The sequence below is a fragment of the Schistocerca cancellata genome, chromosome 4, assembly GCF_023864275.1.
Source record: "Schistocerca cancellata isolate TAMUIC-IGC-003103 chromosome 4, iqSchCanc2.1, whole genome shotgun sequence".
NCBI lineage: Eukaryota > Metazoa > Arthropoda > Insecta > Orthoptera > Acrididae > Schistocerca > Schistocerca cancellata.
Genome location: NC_064629.1, coordinates 532,024,523 through 532,047,615, shown reverse-complemented (window position 1 = coordinate 532,047,615; position 23,093 = coordinate 532,024,523). Strand labels below are relative to the sequence as shown.

General features: G+C 39.8%; 2 protein-coding genes across 2 annotated transcripts in view; one reads left to right on the top strand and one right to left on the bottom strand.

The window, feature by feature from the left end:
• Nucleotides 1-6,751: 6,751 nt before the first annotated feature.
• Nucleotides 6,752-23,093, bottom strand: part of LOC126184648 (dimethyladenosine transferase 2, mitochondrial) — a 53,545-nt gene continuing 37,203 nt past the window's right edge. The window contains exons 5-7 of the mRNA XM_049927123.1: nt 22,139-22,294; nt 7,318-7,475; nt 6,752-7,155 (exon numbers count right to left, since the gene is read on the bottom strand). Of these exons, the coding sequence (XP_049783080.1) occupies nt 6,876-7,155; nt 7,318-7,475; nt 22,139-22,294 (594 nt within the window). The 3' untranslated portion in view covers nt 6,752-6,875. The remainder of the gene's footprint in view (nt 7,156-7,317; nt 7,476-22,138; nt 22,295-23,093) is intronic.
• Nucleotides 9,586-11,383, top strand: LOC126184649 (uncharacterized). The gene is made up of 2 exons (XM_049927124.1): nt 9,586-10,576; nt 10,733-11,383. Exons 1-2 carry the CDS (start codon nt 10,442-10,444, stop codon nt 11,045-11,047), a joined length of 450 nt encoding a protein of 149 aa, XP_049783081.1. The 5' UTR covers nt 9,586-10,441; the 3' UTR covers nt 11,048-11,383.

The window sequence follows — 23,093 nt, the reverse complement described above, 5'->3', positions numbered from 1 at the left end:
GTGCCGACTATCGTTTCGACGTTAATGTATCTGCATATATATATATATATATATATATATATATATATATATATATATATATATATATATATATATATATATCGAATATTCCAAAGACATTCTGCAATGTCCAATGTTCTGGCGGTGTATGCAGCAGTATTGCATGTTGGAAATCGTTGTGGATTGCCGGTGCATTGAGTGTGGTATTTTGTGTTTTGTTTTCGTGGTACAGATGATTAATATGGTAATGACAGTTTTCGATCGAGAAAAGGAATTTTCGTCAGAAGGATTTTATGTTTTCGACAAAAGTAGGAAGATACTTATGTGAAAATACTGCAATGTGCGCATTGAGTGGCTGAGGAAGGACACGTGCCTGAAACACATTAATAACAGTTCTTCCCATAAGAAGAACAAGGAGAAGGCGCTAACAACTACTGGTATAAAAAGACAAGCTAGCTCACAGAAGTCACTGCAGCGGCAAAACGAGCGAAAAATGATAAAGAAAAATTAATTTTATCGACTACTCGAGCTTTCATTGAGGCTAACATTCCGATGTAAAAAGTTGATCACCCGAAGCTAAGAGAAAGGATGAACAAATACACTCCTGGAAATGGAAAAAAGAACACATTGACACCGGTGTGTCAGACCCACCATACTTGCTCCGGACACTGCGAGAGGGCTGTACAAGCAATGATCACACGCACGGCACAGCGGACACACCAGGAACCGCGGTGTTGGCCGTCGAATGGCGCTAGCTGCGCAGCATTTGTGCACCGCCGCCGTCAGTGTCAGCCAGTTTGCCGTGGCATACGGAGCTCCATCGCAGTCTTTAACACTGGTAGCATGCCGCGACAGCGTGGACGTGAACCGTATGTGCAGTTGACGGACTTTGAGCGAGGGCGTATAGTGGGCATGCGGGAGGCCGGGTGGACGTACCGCCGAATTGCTTAACACGTGGGGCGTGAGGTCTCCACAGTACATCGATGTTGTCGCCAGTGGTCGGCGTAAGGTGCACGTGCCCGTCGACCTGGGACCGGACCGCAGCGACGCACGGATGCACGCCAAGACCGTAGGATCCTACGCAGTGCCGTAGGGGACCGCACCGCCACTTCCCAGAAAATTAGGGACACTGTTGCTCCTGGGGTATCGGCGAGGACCATTCGCAACCGTCTCCATGAAGCTGGGCTACGGTCCCGCACACCGTTAGGCCGTCTTCCGCTCACGCCCCAACATCGTGCAGCCCGCCTCCAGTGGTGTCGCGACAGGCGTGAATGGAGGGACGAATGGAGACGTGTCGTCTTCAGCGATGAGAGTCGCTTCTGCCTTGGTGCCAATGATGGTCGTATGCGTGTTTGGCGCCGTGCAGGTGAGCGCCACAATCAGGACTGCATACGACCGAGGCACACAGGGCCAACACCCGGCATCATGGTGTGGGGAGCGATCTCCTACACTGGCCGTACACCACTGGTGATCGTCGAGGGGACACTGAATAGTGCACGGTACATCCAAACCGTCATCGAACCCATCGTTCTACCATTCCTAGACCGGCAAGGGAACTTGCTGTTCCAACAGGACAATGCACGTCCGCATGTATCCCGTGCCACCCAACGTGCTCTAGAAGGTGTAAGTCAACTACCCTGGCCAGCAAGATCTCCGGATCTGTCCCCCATTGAGCATGTTTGGGACTGGATGAAGCGTCGTCTCACGCGGTCTGCACGTCCAGCACGAACGCTGGTCCAACTGAGGCGCCAGGTGGAAATGGCATGGCAAGCCGTTCCACAAGACTACATCCAGCATCTCTACGATCGTCTCCATGGGAGAATAGCAGCCTGCATTGCTGCGAAAGGTGGATATACACTGTACTAGTGCCGACATTGTGCATGCACTGTTGCCTGTGTCTATGTGCCTGTGGTTCTGTCAGTGTGATGTATCTGACCCCAGGAATGTGTCAATAAAGTTTCCCCTTCCTGGGACAATGAATTCACGGTGTTCTTATTTCAATTTCCAGGAGTGTACATACCAGGTTTGTGTAGTAATTAATTTACCGTCTGCTAATCGCAGCAAAGATTAGGTAATCTCGATAGCCAATAATTTTTGTTGGTCAGAATAGGCCTATATTAAAAATAGTTTTTCCTCGAGCAACCTCATAAAAAAGTCTTATAATTGGGTAATGTGGTAATTTAATTCGTTACATAGTACTCTAATAGCAGTTCTATTGACATTTTTAAGGTGCTGGAGACTTACCCTCACCTGTTAGACTACGGGAATGTTACATACCTCGAATCATCAAAGAAGAAGAAGAAAAATTAAAAGGAGCCGTGAAAGACGAAAGAGTTTCAATTCTTTGTGATGAAACGACAGACAGAAAAGGGCGTGTGTGTTCGTGGTTCTGATAAAAGTACTTAGTTGTGGCGATGGTGCAGTCCAGAAATTATTTGTCAGGGGAAGTGAAAGTTAATGCAAATGCTACAGAATGTGCGCAAGCAATTATGAGTATAATACAGAAACTTGAAATTCAGTACAGAAATGTAGTTTCTATAACTTCAGATTCAGCCCATTGTATGGGCAAGTGTATAAATGCAGTTAGGGTTTTAGTTGCAGAAGGGTTAGTACACACACAATGCTGGGCTCATAAATTAAATTTGGTTGACAATATGTGGGCTATGCAACTTTGTGATTTGAACCATTGTGTTTTGCAGACAAAACACATCTTCCTTAATACCCGAAAGAGAAAGCATGCATACATTCAGTTCTTAGCTCAGAAATATGTAGGTGTACCCACAAAAGCTAAACTTTTCCCTATTCCTGTCATCACCAGATAGAACTCACAGTTTGAAGGTGTTCAGTACCTTGGAGAATATCTCTGTAATACAGTAGAATTTGTTGAAACTGTTGAAGACGAGAATGTAGCTGTCAATTATTTTAAAGCTTTGACTTCTACTGAAGCAAAAAAAATTCAATGCCAAGCTATTTTTCTTGTTGAGCACTGCTCAAAATGTTGCAATTTGCTGCTGACATTAGAGGGCTCCAAGATACCGTTAATTCATCTTCTGCAGTCTAAGCTTGGTGACCTTGCAAAGAGCTTTAAGTTCCTAGAGGATGCATTTTTTTTTTTCGAGACAACCTCAGAAAAACTTCTTAAACTGCCAGAGCATATGCAAGTACAGTTAACATCACTCTTCCAGTCTGTAGGTAGAGTAAGTCTTACGGAACTACACCACTTGGAGTGTGATACAGGAAAAATTGTCATTTCTTCTATAGGTAAATTGTTTGATCCGAGAAACATAATAAAAGGCAATTTAGACAGTGCTGAAATCTCTCAGCTGATAAAGAAAATTCTCATTCTACAAGAACTTCCAACGTCAGAATTTCTTGTACCATACACATTGTTTAGGGATTTAGCAGTCAGTTCTTGTAGAGAAAGTAAAGATGTTGATGTGATTGGTATTCTTCTTTCCCTGAAAGCAGAGTATGGACTTTTTGTGGAAGCTGCAGTGAAGGCTTTGTGGATCCCAGTCAGTAATGTTGATAGTAAGAGATCATTTTCTAGATATTGCAATGTAATGTCTGACAGGAGAACAGATCTGACTCCCAGTAATATGGAACTCATGGTATCCTTGTCTTTCTCAGACTGACTTGTGTGTTGTGTACATAGACTAGGACAGGAATGTTTTCCAAACTTTCATGATTTGGTATTTGTGTTTTAATAAGATTTATAACTTTTATGCTTTTTCAATTTATGTAAAATAAAAGATTTTTCACTGCAAATGTGCCATAAATGTATTTCCTTTACCTTTTACTGCTGAAAAGCGGAAATAAAATTTAGCGAAATTATTGAAGAAATGGAAAAGAAACCAGCGAAAAATATACCGAAATAACTTTTTAAAAATGATGAAATTGGGCAAAAGTTTTCACCACAAACAGGTGCCTCTAAACATTGTCTCCAGAATGAGATTTTTACTCTGCAGTGGAGTGTGCACTGATATGAAACTTCCTGACAGATTAAAACTGGACCGAGACTCGAACTCGGGACCTTTGCCTTTCATGGGCAAGTACTCTACCATCTGAGCTACCCAAGTTTTTTGACATTGTCTCATCTCTTGTACTGTTTCTGGAGTTGTCAGAGTATGCACCTTCCAAATGCGACTATCATAGCAAATACAACGCAGATTCTTTCTCAGTACATAGAATTGAAGCAGGAGAAGAACTACTCTGAAACATCACTGAACAAAGAAGGCAAAGATGGGCTAAATTACTATTTGATCTGAGTACGGAACAGAACAGTCAACAGCATGGAAACTAATAAAATTTGTTATCAATGACGCTAGAAGTCTGCTGCTGAGCACAAACGCTAATCCGAACCAGACTGCTCACCATCTGCTACTGAACAGAAAGACAAGACAGAAAGCGACTAGACTGAATCTCGAGCAAAGCATAGGAAGAGGGAGTGAATCTCAAGACACTCCAATCTTACCTAAAGAACTGGGAAGAGCAATACTAGAACTGGAAAAACAGCAGGCCCTGATAAAATACAAGCTAAACAAATAAAGCAGTTTGGTCCAAAAAGTAAAGACTGGCTAGTGAGGATGACGAACAGATATTTGGAAAACTGTGGAGGAACGCACATGTAGTATCATTACAACACCTGGCAAAGAGCAGATTGAGCCAAATAATTCTATCCTATTTCCTTAACCTGCCACCTATACAAACTATTTGAAAGGATGAATCTGTCAAGAATAGCAACCAAAATTGATACAAAACTTATCCCTGAACAAGCTGGTTTTAGACCAGGGAAATCATGTAGTCAAATACTAAATCTGATTTAACACACAGAAGATAGTTTTGAAAAGCAATTTATAACTGCTGCTGTCTTAGCTGACCTCTCTGTTGCATATGACACAGTAAACCAGTGATGGCTCTTCATGGAGGTCTATGAAATAACATAGGACACCTGACTGACTTACATGCTACGAGAGGTGCTGCAGAATAGAAGATTTTATGTAACTCTCCAATGGAAGAAAAGTATTTGGAGAATCCAAGGGAGTGTACTTTCCTCTATTCTGTGCAATTTATACATACACAAATGACCAGCCACACCAGCCAGAAATTCAAGGATTCATATATGCAGACAACACTGCTATCACTCCTCAACGACGAACATTTGAAGAGGTTGAAAGAAAACTGGTATAGGCTTCGAAAACCTTGGGGAAAAACTATTAGGAAAATCGTCTGTAACCTAATCAAGTAAAAACCTGAATAAGTGCATTTCACCTGTGTAATAGAGAAGCCAGGAGACAGCTGGAAACAGAATGGAGAGGGATTAGACTAAGTCATCGCTCCAACCCAAAATACTTTGGGAGACAGCCTAAATCATACTATGTCATTTTAAAAAATCTGCATTGACTTTAATGGAAAAATATGTGTAACAATATTACATGTAAACTAACTTGGGATTCTCTGCAAAATACGAACCTGCATCCCAAAGAGGAAATCACATTTTGGCAACAACTGCAGTATGGTACATGGAGGGCATAGAATAAATGGGCACAAGTCACAAAAAAAGCAAACATGGTTAAATGGGACTGCTCTGAAGATGAATAGTGTGAATGCAGAGAAACAAGACATTTGCACATTTCCTCATGCGCCCAAGGACGGAATTTGCTTTCAGAGTAAAAAATGTACCTTTATGCAATGACAAGGCTATTAAACCTGCTATGTTTTGGAAGATGAGAGTTTAGAAGTTCTTGTTCAGACATGGGAAGCAAAGTAAGTAGCCTATAAATTCAAGTGTAAGCTCTGCAGAATATTTTACATTGATATGGCCACCATAAGAAACTCAATGATGATACACAGTTTTACATTCTCTGCTGAAAACACAGTCTCGTGCTGCAGAATGTATTTACTTCCAACTCAGTCAGATCACTAATCATTTCATAAATGCACTGAAACTGCAGAGCAGTCAAAACTTCTAATAAAAATCTAGTTTCTCCTAGCCTTTAAGGCTTAAATTTGCACTAAGCTCATCATTTAACCTTCTCAGCAAACCTAATAATTAATTGATTTTAGAGTTTTCATTGGAATTAATATTATATAACACAAAATTTTAACAGCTTCCTTAGCATTCATCCTTAAACAAGTGCAGATATAAATTTCTAATTGCCTGGACAGTTTGGTTGGCATGCAGACAGAGAGCAACTAAGACCAAACCTGAAGAAGATAGCTATGGAAGCAGCTGAAACAGCACATATATCAATATTAACTTTACTGCAAACTTGAAAATTTATGTCACTGCTCTTAATTTCATTTCTTCTACCTACCATTACCTTCACTTGATGCTTTTCTTTCATTTACCTCTTGTATGTTAGTGTGAGAAAATGTTAGACAACTTACTACTAAAGAAATGACCTTGCTGCTCTCTGTACCTCAGCCCCCCCCCCCATCCCCTCTATTCCTCCAAATACATTTTTATTTTTTATTTAGTTCTCTTTGGAATTAAAATATATTCATCTCACTAGTGGATTGCTACCTATGATTGTTAGCTACTGCATTCTATTACTTGGATTTTGTTCTGCTCTTAACACTCTTATTATTCTCAGACTTCACATGTTTGTCACTTTCAACAACCTTCTGTGTAAATACTATTGTTCTGTATCCTGTTTTCTTTTTCAGCTTCTGACAAAGGCTTAACGTTTTCATTTAAAAATAATACTGTTAGGTTTTTGGTAATATGGTTACATAATTTTAATTTTTTGTGCTGTACAACAGCAAATTTACATTTCTTCCACTTCTTTTATTAAAAAGATACATTTGATCTCTAGGGTTCTGTGTACAATGATGAAATACAATGAACACTGTAAGTATAACATAACTTCACACTATGTTTCTTCACACTGTAACACAGTATCAGCATCAGGTTCAGGTTCAGCATCTCCATCAGCAGGGTAGTGTGATGAGCTGTCAACTTCATCTGACATCAGTTCTGTCTTCATGAAATTTGTTTCCATGGACGACAAGAAATTACTCTGATAAAACTCAGGCCAACTAATAAATTCCTTAAATAATGATAACAGTTCAGGTGGGTTTAAATCACCAAACTGGTCGAATATACTTCTACCCTTGATTATTAGGCGAGGCCCACAACCAGGAATCCATTGCCTACAGAAAAAGCATTTTTGATACATGAGGAAAATATAAATAAAAAAATAAAATAATAAAGTATTCATTTTCCACATTATACATACATTTATTTGTTGAATGAAAAAAATCTAGTGACCTAAAGTTATTGATTGCCAAAAATTTTTAACAATTGCAACTTACTCGAGTTGTGGCACAATCCTGTTGCGGCGACTCATCATGTGTGTTCGTAAGAAGTACCAAAGGGGCTGCAGATGCTCCACTGGCACTACCTTTTCAAAGAAATCTTTGCGTGCCACTATTTTTACAAGGTACATGTATTCTCCCTCTGCTGCTTTGAACTGAAAGTTACGTTTCATTTATATTCTTCTTGTGGCATTTTAAAATGTTTGCATAATTATATGGAAACATAAGTGAAAATTGAGTCAGTAAAAAAAATCTAAGCTATACTTTTGTAGGAACACTAGAATAACATTTCAGTTGTTATTTAGAACTGTATTCTATACGCCATCATGTGGCAACACATCCGTGGCCAACCATTCTGTTCTGTTGCCTGCACCACGAGTAGTCAAGCTCAACTGTATTGGGAATAGAGCGCTTGGGCCACAAGGCATTGTTGAGGCCCGCTGATTGTTCGGTTACCTGGTCAAGCATGAGAATCTACAAGGCTCATTGCAACAGAGAAACAAACAGCACTGGGAATGACTGGCCACAAATGAGCAGATTTGCATTTTGAATCATTTGACAATTGTGAAGATCTGACATGCTAGGAGGAGAATGTTCTTGATCCTCTACAAAGTGAAATAGCTCTTAATACTTGTAAAATAATGGATGTAACACAGTAATGAGAAATACAATACCGAACATAGTACAAGTAATTTTTTACTGGCTTATACAATTCATCCTTTCCTTTATCACTTCTTTCTAAGGAATTCACCTTCCTAAGATATTTTCTGAAACTTTATCTCAAATTTTGTAGCTAAGTTTTTATTGCTCTTTGGACCACAGTTGAATTACTGTCTATAAATGTTTCATCTAGCTCTTCCTCTGTCCTATTTTTTTTATATTCTAGCTTTTGTAATGTTCCTGGGTCATTTACCACAACTACAAACTTTTGCAGTATAATTTTATAAGATTTTTGACATGGTCACTCCTTCACCATACTGGAAGCAACTAGAACTTGCTGTCATATGGAAATCACAGGAAAACTCAGAGACTTCCTGGTAGCGGCCTGGCCTGTTGCTGTAGAAATCCACATGTGTGCACCCAGCTGATGAGGCCAGATCAGCAGTTCTGATAATTGCAGCTGACGGCCTCAATGTTGAGGCTCCACTGACACAGAGGCAGGGACTGCAGCTGTTCCAGGATCCACTGGAAATATCTGTTCTCTGTTGCTAAAATCTGCTTGTATGTGACCAAGTAATGCAGCCGTACGGAGACAGTTCAGTACAAGAGACTGAAGTGGTCAGAGAGTAAGCGACTCACAACTGTTTTGTTTTTCTTGATAGTGCTTTTCAGTTATCATACATTATTATTATTATTGTCAGAAATACACACTGAACAGCAAAGCTCCTCCCATCACCCAATGATTAGAGAATGTGTGGAAGAGAAAAAAGAAGTTTCCTTGAAATTGGAGAACGGAACTACACTCGTCTGAAGAAATCAGGAGATAGTATGACAGGAAAATTTTTTACACAGGTTGTAGATAATTAAAGTAAATCTGTAGGTTTTGCAGGCTGTAGTGGCTGCTGTATGTTATTAGCTGTCCGCATTGGGAGTACCAGTACCCTTGTTACGACACTTTAATACCTGAAAAGCTTCTCCTAATAATCACGTCAATAATAATAGCAACATTCCAGCATCAGCAAAATCCGCTGTCCTGAACAAGTGCATAAGAATGTGTGCCACAAGTCTGTGGCCATTCAACATAGTTGCAGGGGAAGGCTTTCAAGATCTTGCACAGATACTGATAGAACTAGGAGCACAGTACCGTATTGCAAGTGGAAGAGATGTGCTTCCTCACACATCAACAATTTCTCACATTGTTAAAAGAACAGAAGATGAATACCATGTGGCTATGGTCCTCCTCGTATTGCAGGATATAGAGAATGGGTGTGTGCGCATGTACAGCTGACATGTCGACAGACACATACACACGAAAATGCATTATTTGACACTAACTATGCATTCAGTCTTGCGATAGTTGCAGTGGAAAATTAGGGTACTGTTTATAGTGGAGTTCCCACCTGTTGTGGAGAAAAGTGCTATAAATATACGGGAGGAAATTAAAACTAACATGAGGAAGTTAGGAATATTTGCAAGCCACCTGTTAAGGGTTACATTCATTACCAAGTGTGTGTTGGGGGTGGGGGATGAGGGGGGGGTAGGGGGGGGGGATGTGGAAAAGGCAACTGAGAACTACTGTCACCTTCTGTGTAATATTTACTCCCTTAGCACTGTTCTACACCACACTCGTAAGGATAAATGGTTGCAAGAATAGAGTCCTAATGTATAAGTGTCATTGGAAGCAACAACAAAAAATGTTGCAACTTATTTAAAAAGTAGTGGCCATACGAAAAACTCACAGTTGCAGTTCTACCATAAAGCAGAATGTACGTACTCACTGAAATACTTTGTATGTCATACTAAAATCTATGTTTCTGCAGCACGAACAAAATGCTGAAGTTTTATGTGAATTCGGAAAAATACACTTTCAAAAGCTGCCATTGCCAGGTGGATGACAAATTCATTCAGTTTCTTGAAGTATTTCAAGAAGTACTGAGGCTATGAAAGTTAACAGTGGTCTGACCCTCTAATTATCGAGGGAGGTGGCGCAGTGGCTAGCACACTGGACTCGCATTCGGGAGGACGACGGTTCAATCCCGCATCTGGCCATCCTGATTTAGGTTTTCCGTGATTTCCCTAAATTGCTCCAGGCAAATGTCGGGACAGTTCCTCTGAAAGGGCATGGCCAACTTCCTTCCCTAATCCGATGAGACCGATGACCTCGCTGTTTGGTCTCTTCCCCCAAACAACCCAACCCCCAACCCTGAAGTTGGTTGTGCCATATGTGTACTAACTACAGAAGCACTTGGCTGAGAATGAAGCAGACAGTGAGATAAGAACACACAAATATGAAAAATGGATATGTAACCACATAAAATTTAAATTTTTGGTCATATATTTTAAATACCTGCAACAGGATGAGAGATTATATTTGAAGAAGACAGTGTGCCTCAATATTGTCAATTATTTTCAGGAAATAGCGCTGCTGAAAGCATGGACTCTGAATTTCTTACGTGAAAAAATGGAAATAAAGCCTGTGCATTTGCTTGCATTATTTCTAGTAACACAGGCACATCACATGAAGCAACTCTCAGTAACAAAGAAAGAGGAAGTTCACGCCATCCACACCCATGTTTCAAGTGTGGTGCACTTCAAGGTAAATGCAATGTTATGTAGGTTTGCTAAGCAAATTTAAGTTTGATCATATAATAGTGAAAAGATGTACATTTGTGCGAACACTGCACCAAATTTATTAGCAGCTATGTGATATAACATATTTATCCTCCATGCAGGAATGTTGTATTAATTTCAGAATGTAATACAGAGGATGAAGCCTCACCATCAATGCTTTCAAAACTTGCATTGGGATGAGGAGGAAGAGGAAACTGTCGAAGTTCCCATGTATCTGTTAATGGGAAAACTAGATCAGGGACAGTCACTTCAGGAGAAGTGGAAATCAAGAGCAACAACTTATCCTGGACCGTTGCAAGAGGCACAAGAAGTTCTATGTAAACCTGTGTCTAGTGCTTCCAGTGAGAGGATATTTAGTAGAGCTGTGGTTGTTATTCACAATAAATGTAATAGAATAGCTATGGAAAATGTGAATGACCTACTTATGGTGCACTAAAGTAGCAATGTAAGTTTCACATTCATTTCCATAACACACTATTTTCATTATCATAAACCTCTAAGGTTAATGCCTTGTTTTGGGAATAAATTTCCAGGAGGCTGTTATAGCATTATGAGAAGAGGAATATTTCTTTATTTACTTGAAGAAGGAAATTTTCAATGAAGTTTGTACGTATTTATTGTCTGTAGTTTGTGCTCTTACACTATTTCAGCATTAAATTTTAACAAATATATTTGTACCCAAGAGATAATTTAGGGGCTGCTTCGTACAACTGCAGTGTCATATATATATTTTTGCAGGTACCTAAGAGCAGCAGTTTCTAAACTTTTTCGACATGTGACACTGTTTCGCAAAAATCTGATACGTGCAAACCCCTGCCTCTCCCCCCCCCCCCTCTATCTTTTTTAATTATTTTCTGTAACATGCAAATAACTGAATTGCAAGCAAATGGTTTAACAGCCATAATGATTTTATAAAGTTTACATTTCAATTAGGGGCTTTTAATACAATGAGTAAGTTTAGTAGGCAATACTAAAGTATTTTACATATTTCTGTTAACCTACAAGTTTTCATTATGGAATTAACTGGCTCAATCCTTTCTTGGAATTTAATGAGAAGGATCTGCCTGCTTTGCAAGGCACATAACTTTGAAGTCAGGAACTACAAAATTACTTTCAGTGAGAAGTTTGTTGTTTTATTTATTTTTATTAAAACTGTAACATGGAAAAGTCTTTTTGCATGAATTTGTGGATAAAAAAGGTAACGAAGCTTTTACCACTTTATAACTTAAAGTCACTGGAGATTTTTGAGAAGCTGCTCATTTTAATTTACACTTAATGTGGATTCTAAAATTCTTGTTTCTCCCAAGAGATTGTGAATCCAGTTGTTACTACTACACAGAACATGGAAATAGTCCTTTCATATGTTCTTTAATTGTAGTCTTGACATTTTTGTCTGACAGATGAATTTCTGTTAGGAAATCACGAAGAGTGCCGAAGCACTAAATTTCATTGGAATTCAAACAGCTTTCCCAAATTGTAAGGTTTTTAATGAACAATTCAGTATGGTCTTGCACAGTACAAATATGTGCATATGGTCCCTGCTGTAATAAATTTAAACTGTTGATTTTTAAGAAAATTGTTGCCAAATAAGCCACAATCTGAAACCAGACTGTGCCCTGGGAAAAGTGTAGCTAATGAGAAAAAGATACACTTAATACAATATGAGAACAGTTCTGCCACAAAATAACCACCTAATTTCCTTGTATATCAATAAAAAATTCTAAATTCTTGCCATTTCCTCACACAGTACTGCAAAATTCCGATAACTGGTAGGATGTCCTTAAAAAAAATTACCTACTTTCAATGCATCGTAAGGTACAGAGTTTTTTCACATGCATGTAACAATTTGTTGATTTACCAGTTACAAGCAATGGAGGAGATTTAGGGAATCTTCTTGTTCCTGATGTTACAGCCATCAGTTAATTTAATACAAGACCTGAGGTAAAATACTGTATCTGTAAATACTGTGTGAAGTAAAAAACTGCTTGCAAACGGGCCACAGAGATTTCATTTCACGTCCATAATAGTGTAGTGCCTGATGGGTGCTCAACTTGACAAGCAGCTGAGTCACATCGACTCCCGGGCAGACTTGGGCTCTGGTGGGGCACCACACAGCCCAGCGGGTCTCAGTGCGGCTCCACCGGTTGACCGAAAAGTGCAAGTCGAGGCTCACCTGGCAGCCGTGGCTACAGTCCCAGGCAGGCCGCACAGGCTTGATGCATGGCTCATGTATCTGTGTGGCAGAGGATATATAGTGTACTGGAACAACTGAAGCATATATTTCTAGATGTAAACTGAAAGGTGAGCTCTCACAATTTTTGTGAGTAAGTCACTACATACTACACAGTGCCTCTCCTATAGTGTCTCCCACTGGAGTTCATTGCCAATTTTACAAACTTGTGGTGAAGTGTGTAACAGCAATATTGAGGCTATTATGCTGTGGTCACATGAATTTCATATTTAAACCCAATGTTTCATACGCATCTGTGGAGGACATCTTCAAGGAATGCTGTAGTTTCTTTGAAGGTCTGATGCACATCCTGGCTTGCTACTAACTGAAGTGCTCCCACAAAGAGGTGTGACATCATGTGTTTTGAATATGTGACCACAATTGTCCATTGTCGGTTGCTGTCATCCCTCGGTGGAAGACTGGTACGCATCTGCTTCAGCAAGGGAATCAAGATGTCATTCAGATTTACACTCTCCTCCTTCCGAGCCTTCTAAGTAAAATATTGTTTCTTTTTTTTAAACAATTTCTATTGGTACTCCTTGTATAGTATTTCATGGTATCGGCTTGTGGCTGCCAGTACCTGACCTTTATCAAAGCAAATCTGCTGGTTTCCTGGCTGCAGAGCATGTTTTGCAAGCTAATGTGTGTGTTTCTCCCCTTCAATAGTTACCCTTGTATCGTTCTATTCATTTTCTGACTGTTCTTCCGGTGTTACCCATGTACATGTCCCCACAACTACACGGGTCCTTGTACATTCCTGCTTTTCCCAGTGGTTTATGAGTGTCCTTGGCCAACTTTAGGCATTCCTGTATCTTTTGCATGTCTGTAGATTACAGTGATATTCCGTTTGATCAAGATTTTTCCTGTGTTCAGTAACATCTTTAATGAATGGCAAGAAAACCTTGCATTCCACAGAAGTCTGTAGACCGCTATGATCTTTTCATGGTTGTCTTAACATTCTTTATATCTCAAGGGATGAATATCTGTTCTTGAGCAACACACTGGTGAGGTATTTCAATTCCACATCGAGCAGCTCCAGTTCACAGACCTTCCTTGCTCTATCCACTAATGTTTGTTATAACACCTTGCTTTTGTCATGGGTGGTGATTTGAATCCTGGTCTAGGTAACGGTCTGTGTGCATCACTTTCCAGTGGCCAAAGCTACCATCCTCTTTCTTGAAGACTAGCACATCAAGAAAATGTAATCTTCCATTTACCTTCTCTTCCGTACTAAACTGACTCTTTGTATTGATCTTATTGAGATGTGCATGTAAACAACCTAGTTCCTCTCTGCCATGCCTCCACAACACAAAAATATCACCTTTGTGATGGAAGCATGGATTCAGTTTTTTGTTGGCAGTTTATATTTGGTGCCATTATGTAGATGATATGTTTTTATTATGTAGAAATGGCCTCATAGCAATGTATAGGTGCCTGTGAAATCCAAGATTTTCCTGTCATTCATTAAAGACATTACTGAGCACATAGGAAAAATCCTGATAAAATGGAATGTTGCTATGATCTACAAACCCACCTGAAAGATACAGGAACATCTTAAGTTGGCCATGGATGTTTACAAACTGCTGGAAAAAGAAGAAATTTACAGAATTCTGTGTAACTGTGGGGATGTGTACATGGGCACTATCAAAAGAATGGTTGAAAATTGACTTCGAACAACACAAGGGCAACCGCAGAAGGGGAGAAACAGATCAGTTGCTGTGGTACATGCTTTGCAGCCAGGAGACCACTGGACACATTTTTTATAAAAGTGGGAGGGGAGGCCATGGCAACTGCTAAACACCACAATATTTTTAATCGGACAGAAGGGGGTTTAAAATTGAATGACACCTGGATTCCAGAGCTGAAGAAGATGTGTACGAGTCTTCCACAATGGGGTGATGACAACAGCAGATGACAGCAACTGACAACGGTCAGTTGTGGTCAAGTATTCAAAACATGTGATGTCACACCTCTGGGCGAGAGCATGTGGTTGAAATTTCACTTCAGTTAGCAGTGAGACAGGTGTGCTTCAGACCTTCAAAGAAGCTACAATCCTCTTGAAGACGTCTTCAGCAGATGGGGATGACATGTTCGGTTTCAGTACAATATTCATCTGACAATGGCGTAATAGCCCGATATATTAAAATAAGTGTGATATTTCTAGCTGCAAAAGTTTACACTGTAGCAGCTCCTTGTTTGGATCTTCTCTCTGTCTTACATTAATCCAACTTGATAAGGGTCCAGAAAATAGAAATACTAAAGGATGCCTGAAACTAAAGTTTTATTTGTGAACTCTTTTATCGGTGAATTACAAGGAGTAGTCAATAAGTAAGGCAACACTTTTTTTTCTCAGCCAATTTTGGTTGAAAAAATGTGGAATTTGTTTTAGGGCATCATGGAATATTCCCACTTAAACTGCTACAGTTTCATGAAGTTCTGATAGGTGAAAGCGCTACATGAAGCCTTCAAAATGGTGTCTGTAGCAAAGGTATTTTCTAAGCAGAGAGCTATCACTAAGTTTCCTTTACCGGAAAATCACAGTATTGCAGATACTCATAGGTGATTGCTGCAGAATGTCTACGGAGATCTGGCAGTGAAAAAAAGCAAGGTGACTCGTTGGGTGAGGTATCTGTCATCATCACAACAAGGTCGTGCAAACCTGTCCGATCTTCCGCATGCTGGCCGACCACACACAGCTGTGATTCCTGCAATGTTGGTAAGCGGAGTGGACACACTCATTTTGGGATGATCAATGGATCACCTCGCTGCACAACTGGATGTCTCTGTTGGTAGTGCTGAAAGACTCATCCACTAGTTGGGTACTCAAAGGTGTGTGCCTGCTGAGTTCCTTGTCACCTAAAGTTGGAGTCACAAATGATGGTTGAGTTTCAGCTTGTTCTGTGCACTTACATCACACAAATTCCGACAGCCAGAAAACATTCTGTAGTATTCAGAGTACTCTTCTGTGAATGTCATAGCTATTGCAAGCATTAAACATGATCCTAGCTAGTCAGTTACTAAATCTTTATTTCATTTGTAATGAGTTGTCATTGCTGATGGTGGTGGCATGTGACGAATTCTACGTAAGCAAGCGTGAGACATAATTTTCAGGATACATGTTTTGTTCATGGGCAAAACACATTTAAATGCATACCGCAACTGTCCCTCGGAACTGTCAACAATGCAGTCCCCATCCATGACTCGACCTCCATTAACTGCCATAATTTGTGATCTGGACTATAACAGAAGACCATCAAGAGCAACGAATGAACATCTGTGCCGAACTGCTTGCATATTATGAGGCTGACTGTGACAAATTTTTGTTAAATATCATCCCAGGACATAAAACATGGGTTCATCACATCAAACTGAAAACAAAACAGCAATCCATGGAGTGGCGCCTCACCACTTCTCCTCCGAAGAAAAAGTTCGAAGTCGCACCCTCAGCCAGCGAAGTCATGGTGGTGGTCTTCTGGGACTCTGAAGGGGTTATTCTGTTTGATGTCCTCCCTTACGGTGGTCTGATGTCCTCCCTTATTGTGCAATGATCAACTCTGAAGTGTATTGTGCTGCCCTCAGGAAATTGAAGAAATGCCTTCAGCATGTTTGTCACCACAAAAATTCAAATGAACCTCTTCTCTGTGACAATGCAAGGCTTCACACAAGTCTGCGCACCTGAGAGGAGCTCACAAAACTTCACTGGAATGTTCTTTGTCATACTCCCTACAGCCTGGATCTCACATCTTCCATCAGTTTGTCCCAATCAAGGATGCACTCCGCAGGAAGTAGTACATGGATGATGGGGAGGTTATTGATGCAGCAAGATTTTGGGTCCGATGTCAGTCAGTAGAATGGTACCATGCAGGCAATAGGCCCTGCCAGTAAGGTGATGAAAGGCTATTGCCTTGCACAGAGATTACATTGAAAAACAGGGTTTTTATAGCTGAAATAGTGGTGAATAACATGGTGTATTGGAATCCTGAATAAAACCAACCAGCTTTCATAAAAAATATTGTTCCTTTATTTACTGAATGCCTATCGAATTTTTCCTTACTATTCTTCCAATAAATATATGTCGTACGTTTATTTTTGCCATAATTCAATTGAATAACCACATAAAACACAATTTGTTCCAGACACAATATGTAGTGTTCAAATATACAGAAACTAAAAAATAATGTTGCAAAATTCCCTCGGAACTATGAAGGATGAAAAGATTAGTGTTTGACCTCCCTTCAACAACAATGTCTTTATACATGTCATTCAGGCCTGAATTGGGGAAGAATGGTGGAGAAATCTGGCAAAATCTTAGTCAAACGAACAATCTGGCATTTGCCTGCATTTAGGGAACCTATGGGAAACCTTTACCTGGATGACCAGATTTTGATTTGAATGGTGGTCCTCCTGAAATGTAGTACACTGTCTTACCACTGCAGCACATCACTTAAACTGTGTAAGGAAATAGTAAAGTCGATCACTTGCAGGGAAGGCATGGTAGGGTAATATAAGAAGATACTGCACAACATGACAGCAACTCACACTGTTTTTGATGTTGTTGACAACATACAAGCTCTGAGTAAGGATTTGTCTGAAAGCTTCAATCTTGTTTATGTGGCTATCAACTACTCAACACGTCATCTATTTGGTACATTGTTATCTTTAAGTTATTTATAGAAGGTAAACACAGACAAGTTTCAGAGAGATACAAATAGTAAACAGGTTCTTGCCCTCTTAACAGTTTGCATGATAAAAACAATGAACATGATTTTATTTCTGATGGGAGGGAGTGATGAAAATCCAAGTCTGTCTGTATTATACAGTTTCAACAAAGCTCACATATCTTTCAATGTACTGCAAAAATCTTAAACTCAGCTGGTGACTATACTGATTAAAAATAATTATTCACTCCTACTATCATGATACAACCATGATAAACTGAGGTCTATTTGAATCATTACATTGTTTCATGAATTATACACTGGTTTTGGTGTTCATAGATAAAACTTAATGACAGCAGTTACGTAATTCACATCTAACAAGGGAATGGTCAAACTTGTCATGCCGAAACATGTATTGCTTTTTTTAGCATTGTTATTTAACTGTGCAAAAGATCTGTATGCAAAATTGTAGCTGCTGACGTGAACTGGAAGTCACTTGAAAAAAATCACGACAATGGTTGTGTTTCCTGCTTGGCGCTTGCAGTGACGGCTGGCCACCCCTGGAAATGGCAAGTCGCGAGCGTTGTGGGCATGGTCGGGAAGTGCGGCTGTCATATTGCAGCGTTCACTAAAGGGGAATATCGCTGCACGGTTTTGGTGGAAAGGGGAAACAAATATTCGTTTCTGTGGCATGCACGTCCTTTTAATTTCTGGTACGTATTTCAAAACATACCGTCCTGAAACTGGTTAGAGATGTGAAAGATGTTCTGTACATGTTCATCTATACTCCGCAAGCCACTTTATGGTGAACATTAAATCTCCCCTCACAGGTGATGGCGAACCCTGTAAATGTTTTGCTGCTTGCCATGGGGATATACCACAGACGCCAAATGAAGCAATCAACAGAAAGCACGCGTGAAGACTATGTGTTGTGTGATATGGTTGTTAAACTTCTAGACGAGCATGTAAATGGTGCAGACATGTGGCTAGAAACAACTGAAACACTCGATATTGCAGACTATGAATCTACAGACGGCGAAGACACCGACAAAAATTTTACTCATGAAGACTCTTCAAGTGATAGTGCCACGTACCATCATCAATTATCTACAAAAGTAACACCAGCAACTACAATTAACTTATCAGCCAAAGAAAAAGCAGTGACGTATTGGTTGAACGAAAGTCGTACTGTTCAAAATAAGTATCGCTTTGTCCGTTCTGAACGTGAATTGTATAGATGGAGAAAGGTAGTCGCTGGACGATGTTAAGAGTCGACTGGAAATTGCGACGGAGATTAATGCGCGACTTTTTGAGCTATTTACCGATGCCAGGCAAAAGTCATTTAGTATCAGTGATACAACTTTGCGTGATTGGGCGTTAGAGATTGCCAACGCGATAGGCACTAAAGTATTTACAGCTTTTCAAAGTTGGATTAGTCGCTTCAAAAGATCACATAAAATTGTGGCAAGAAAAATAACAAAATTTGTATCGAGAAACAGGTCGGAAAATGAAGTGACACAAATCGAAATGATAGAAGCTTTTCTTACGAATGCAAAAAATAAGATCGCTAGTTTTAGTGAATCGTACGTGTACAATGCAGATCAGTCATGCAGATCAGTCAGGTTTTCAAAAAGAAATGCGTGCGAAAAGAACACTGTCATTCAAGGGGGAAAAACATATTGAGGCGATTGCGCAGTCCACGACTGCACTCACCCATTCATACACTATAATGCCCATAATTAGCCTGGATGGTTCATTGCTGCCTAAACTATATGTGTGTCTTCAAGAACCAACTGGACGTTTTGGACCACATGTCAAAAGAACAATGTTCTACGCAAACAATTTGTGATAGACGCATCGAAGTCTGGAAAAATGGGAAATGAAAACGTTACACTTTTCATGCATTATGCTTTTCTTCCGTTCTGCAGGTACAAATCTCTTCTCCTTCTAGATTCGTGGTCAGGTCATAAAAGGCCTGATTCATTAAAAGCTGTATTTCGAGGCCACCCTGACAAAGAAGTAGAGATAGTTCAGATTCCATTTGGCATGACGAACGTAATTCAACCTTTAAACAGAGAATTATTCTGTCAGTGGAGGGCATTTTACAGAAAACTAACAGAGAAAATTATTGTGTGCAGATCACTACAATTTCCTGTCTATCACCGTAACAATATTCTCAAGCTGCAATCAGTAGTACACTATCAATTTTCGTCCCCATGGTTTCAGAATTTGATCAAATATGCGTGGCACTCCTCGAAATATACTGATACTAGGCCTGATTCATTCCTAACACCAGTCCAGTTTTGTCTATGGACATTTAACAACGTCTGTTATTCGCAGGGCTGTCATATTTCGTCTTTGCTTGTATGTTCTTAGCGCGCAAAAAACCTATGTTTTGAACATTGTATCAATATTTCGCATTTTTGCGGTAATTACAAGAAATAAAATTTGGATGTGTTCTAAACTGTATTTTTACTTGTGTCTATTTCATAGCTATTTGGAAAGAATGTTGTAGATAACATATCAGCCACATTTGTCAATGAATGTTTAATTATCATATGATCGCTTTCACTGGGGGAATCAGCTCTCTCACTGCTGTGGCAAGAGAGCGGCACATAGCTAACGCCACCTTGTCCCTAGATGGTGTTGGTATAACGTAGTGAGAGAGGTCAGGGTTGTACAAGAGGCAGTTGTAAGCACGGAAACCATGTGACAATAATGTCTTACTTCATAAAATTGTTTACAGGCTCTCAGGTCATGTCAGCAGCTAAAATTCTGCAGACTTCTTGCAATGTTAACTCACAGTGGTAAAAAAAGCAACACAGGTTTCGACATGACAAGTCTGACCATTCCCTTGTAAATTTATAAAATTATCAATGACATCTTATACAGAACTAACAACATAACAGCACTGCTATTACCATGAAAGGATGTTCACACTGAAGTGCTGCTTTAGTCACAGGAACACATACTAGTATTAAAATATGTATCATCATTACAATCTGTTCGAAATAGGTATCTTAATATATTTTTATATTTCCCTATTAGGCAGCCAAACAAATATGGGAATGTAGAAATTAGCACATTGCACTCAACAGAACTTGTCAAAGTAACTTTCGGTGTACCTCCCAGGGAATGCTATATGATTGTTACTTTTCAAAATACATAACAATGACCTGGTAAATAATGCTGGAATCTCCATGAGGTTCTTTGTGGATGGTGTTAATGTATGTAAGAAAATCTAAATGCCATAAAATTGTAGGTAATGCAAAAACACCTATAGAATTATAAACACCTATTAAAACACCTATGAATTACAGTTAACTTCCCGTGTAAACAAATGGAAAGTATTGCACATAAATAGAAAGAAAGATCTGAACAACCATAGAAAACTAGCTGTAGGAAAGGAAGATGCCAAACTGAGATTACTGGAAATAGTCTAAAAAGTTGTAATTCATCCATGAAGGAGATAGCTTACATTATCCCTGTATGTCCGATGCTTTATGACTGCTTCTCAATCTGGAACACTTACTAGATAGGATTAACAGAAGAAACAGAGAAGAATATCAAGTATTGTCACTGGTTTGTTTACTTATCAGGAGAGCAAGATGGAGATCCTCTCCAACTCCAATAGCAGACACTACTTGGGAGGTATTGAGCATCACAGGGAAATGTATTGTTAAAATTCTGAGATTATACTTCCCTAGAAGAATCAAGCAACATATTACTTCTACCACAAGTATCTTGTGAACTGGCCATGGTTGAAGGGGGAGAGGAAGGGTGAGGGGAAGGGAGGAAATTATAGTGTTATACCAATTATCCTTTATCCTTTGTGGCATACTGTAAAATGTCTTGAGGAGTACAGGACACAATGTAATTGTAAACAGAAAATTAACAAATGTGGTAAACAATGAAATGGTAACTGTTTAGTTGCTATTCAAAAACTCTTATAAAAAAGATTGTCAGAACATTACTCATGATACACTGACTCTGCAAGTGTGTTGTGGTAAACTGACACACTACACTTGTATGATAATTTATGGTGCTGATAAGTAATGCTGTAGTGGACTTCTTCAGTTCAAAGATGGCACAAACTGTATGGGATTCGCAAGATAAGTATTGAGACCTAGTATTGCATTAACTGCTGACATCATCTCTTAATTTTAATGAAAATGATGTTGGATACAAACATGTTTCCCCATCAAATCAAATTATAGGGGAATCAGGTGAGCGAGTTATTATTCAAACTTATATGGGATGCGCACCCAATACAGTGTGAACATTATTTGCTCCACCACTAAGTCCATTATTCAACCAGAATAATCACTAGATCTGTTGGGATGTAACCTCCACGAAAACTTGCAGTCCTTCATGTGACAATCAACTGACATTAACAGGAGGGCCAACAAACCCAATATATATCACAAGAAATGACTCTGCCAGTGTACAAATTTCACCAGTCTGTACTGGGGCCAATGGCATCACATCCATTGTACCATACATGCATATGAACACCAGTCTGAAACAGTGATTATCATGATTCTGCAAATGAAGTCCCAAGCCACTCGTGGTACAAAAGAATATGCAATCTGAAAGGAAAGGTTCTAATCCTATTCAGTATTAGTATCACTGAACTCACCTCATCCAACTTCTTCTTCCCCATATTCCTAGTTATCCACGGGAAAAAGGCTTTTCGTGGTACCTTTGATAACAGCATTGCTTCAAAGATGAGTTGAAAGATAACGGTTGTAGAACGATAATATCGATAACTTGCGTTGCTGTTACATGTGAGGTGCTACAACAATAAGCAGATAAAATTTACTTTGACAAATAAAATCTAGCAACATATAAGATGAGCATACACTGATCAGCCAGAACATTATGACCACCTACCTGAGAGCCATTACGTCCACATTTGGCATGGATAACAGTGACGACGCATCATTGCGTGGAAGCAATGAGGCCTTGGTAGGTCACTGGATGGAGCTTGCACCATATCTGCACAAACAAGTCACCTAATTCCCATAAATTCCGAGGAGGGGAGCAATGAACTCTGAACATCCCAGATGTATTTGATCGAGTTCAGATCTGGCAAGTTGTGGGGCCAGCACATCAATTGGAACATCACTATGTTCCTTGAACCACTCCATCACACTACTGGCCCGTGACATGGCACATTATTTTGCTGAAAAATGCCACTGCTGTTGAGAAACATGATCGTGGGGGTGTACATGGTCTGCAACCGGTGTATGATATTCTTTGGCCATCATGGTGCCTTGCATGAGCTCCATTGGACCCATGGATGCCCACATGATTGTTCCCCAGAGGACAATTGAGCCACTGTCAGCTTGTCTCCATCCCATATCACAGGCGCAAAGGAGCTGTTCCACTGGAAGACAACAGATTTGCACCCTCCCATCAACATGATGAAGGTGGTATTGGAATTCACCAGACCGTGCAATGCTCTGTCACTGAGATAACATCCGGTGCCGATCGTCATGTGCCCATTTCAGTCATAGTTGTCGATGTCATGGTGTTAACACTAGCACACGCGTGGGTCATCGGCTGCAGAGGCCCATTGTTACAAGCTTTTG

Excerpts from the sequence above, each read along its gene's own strand:
- LOC126184649 (XM_049927124.1), top strand. The coding sequence starts at position 10,442 with ATGGAAATAAAGCCTGTGCATTTGCTTGCATTATTTCTAGTAACACAG. Across the intron at positions 10,577-10,732 it reads CAAGTGTGGTGCACTTCAAG|AATGTAATACAGAGGATGAA; the intron begins GTAAATGCAATG and ends TATTAATTTCAG.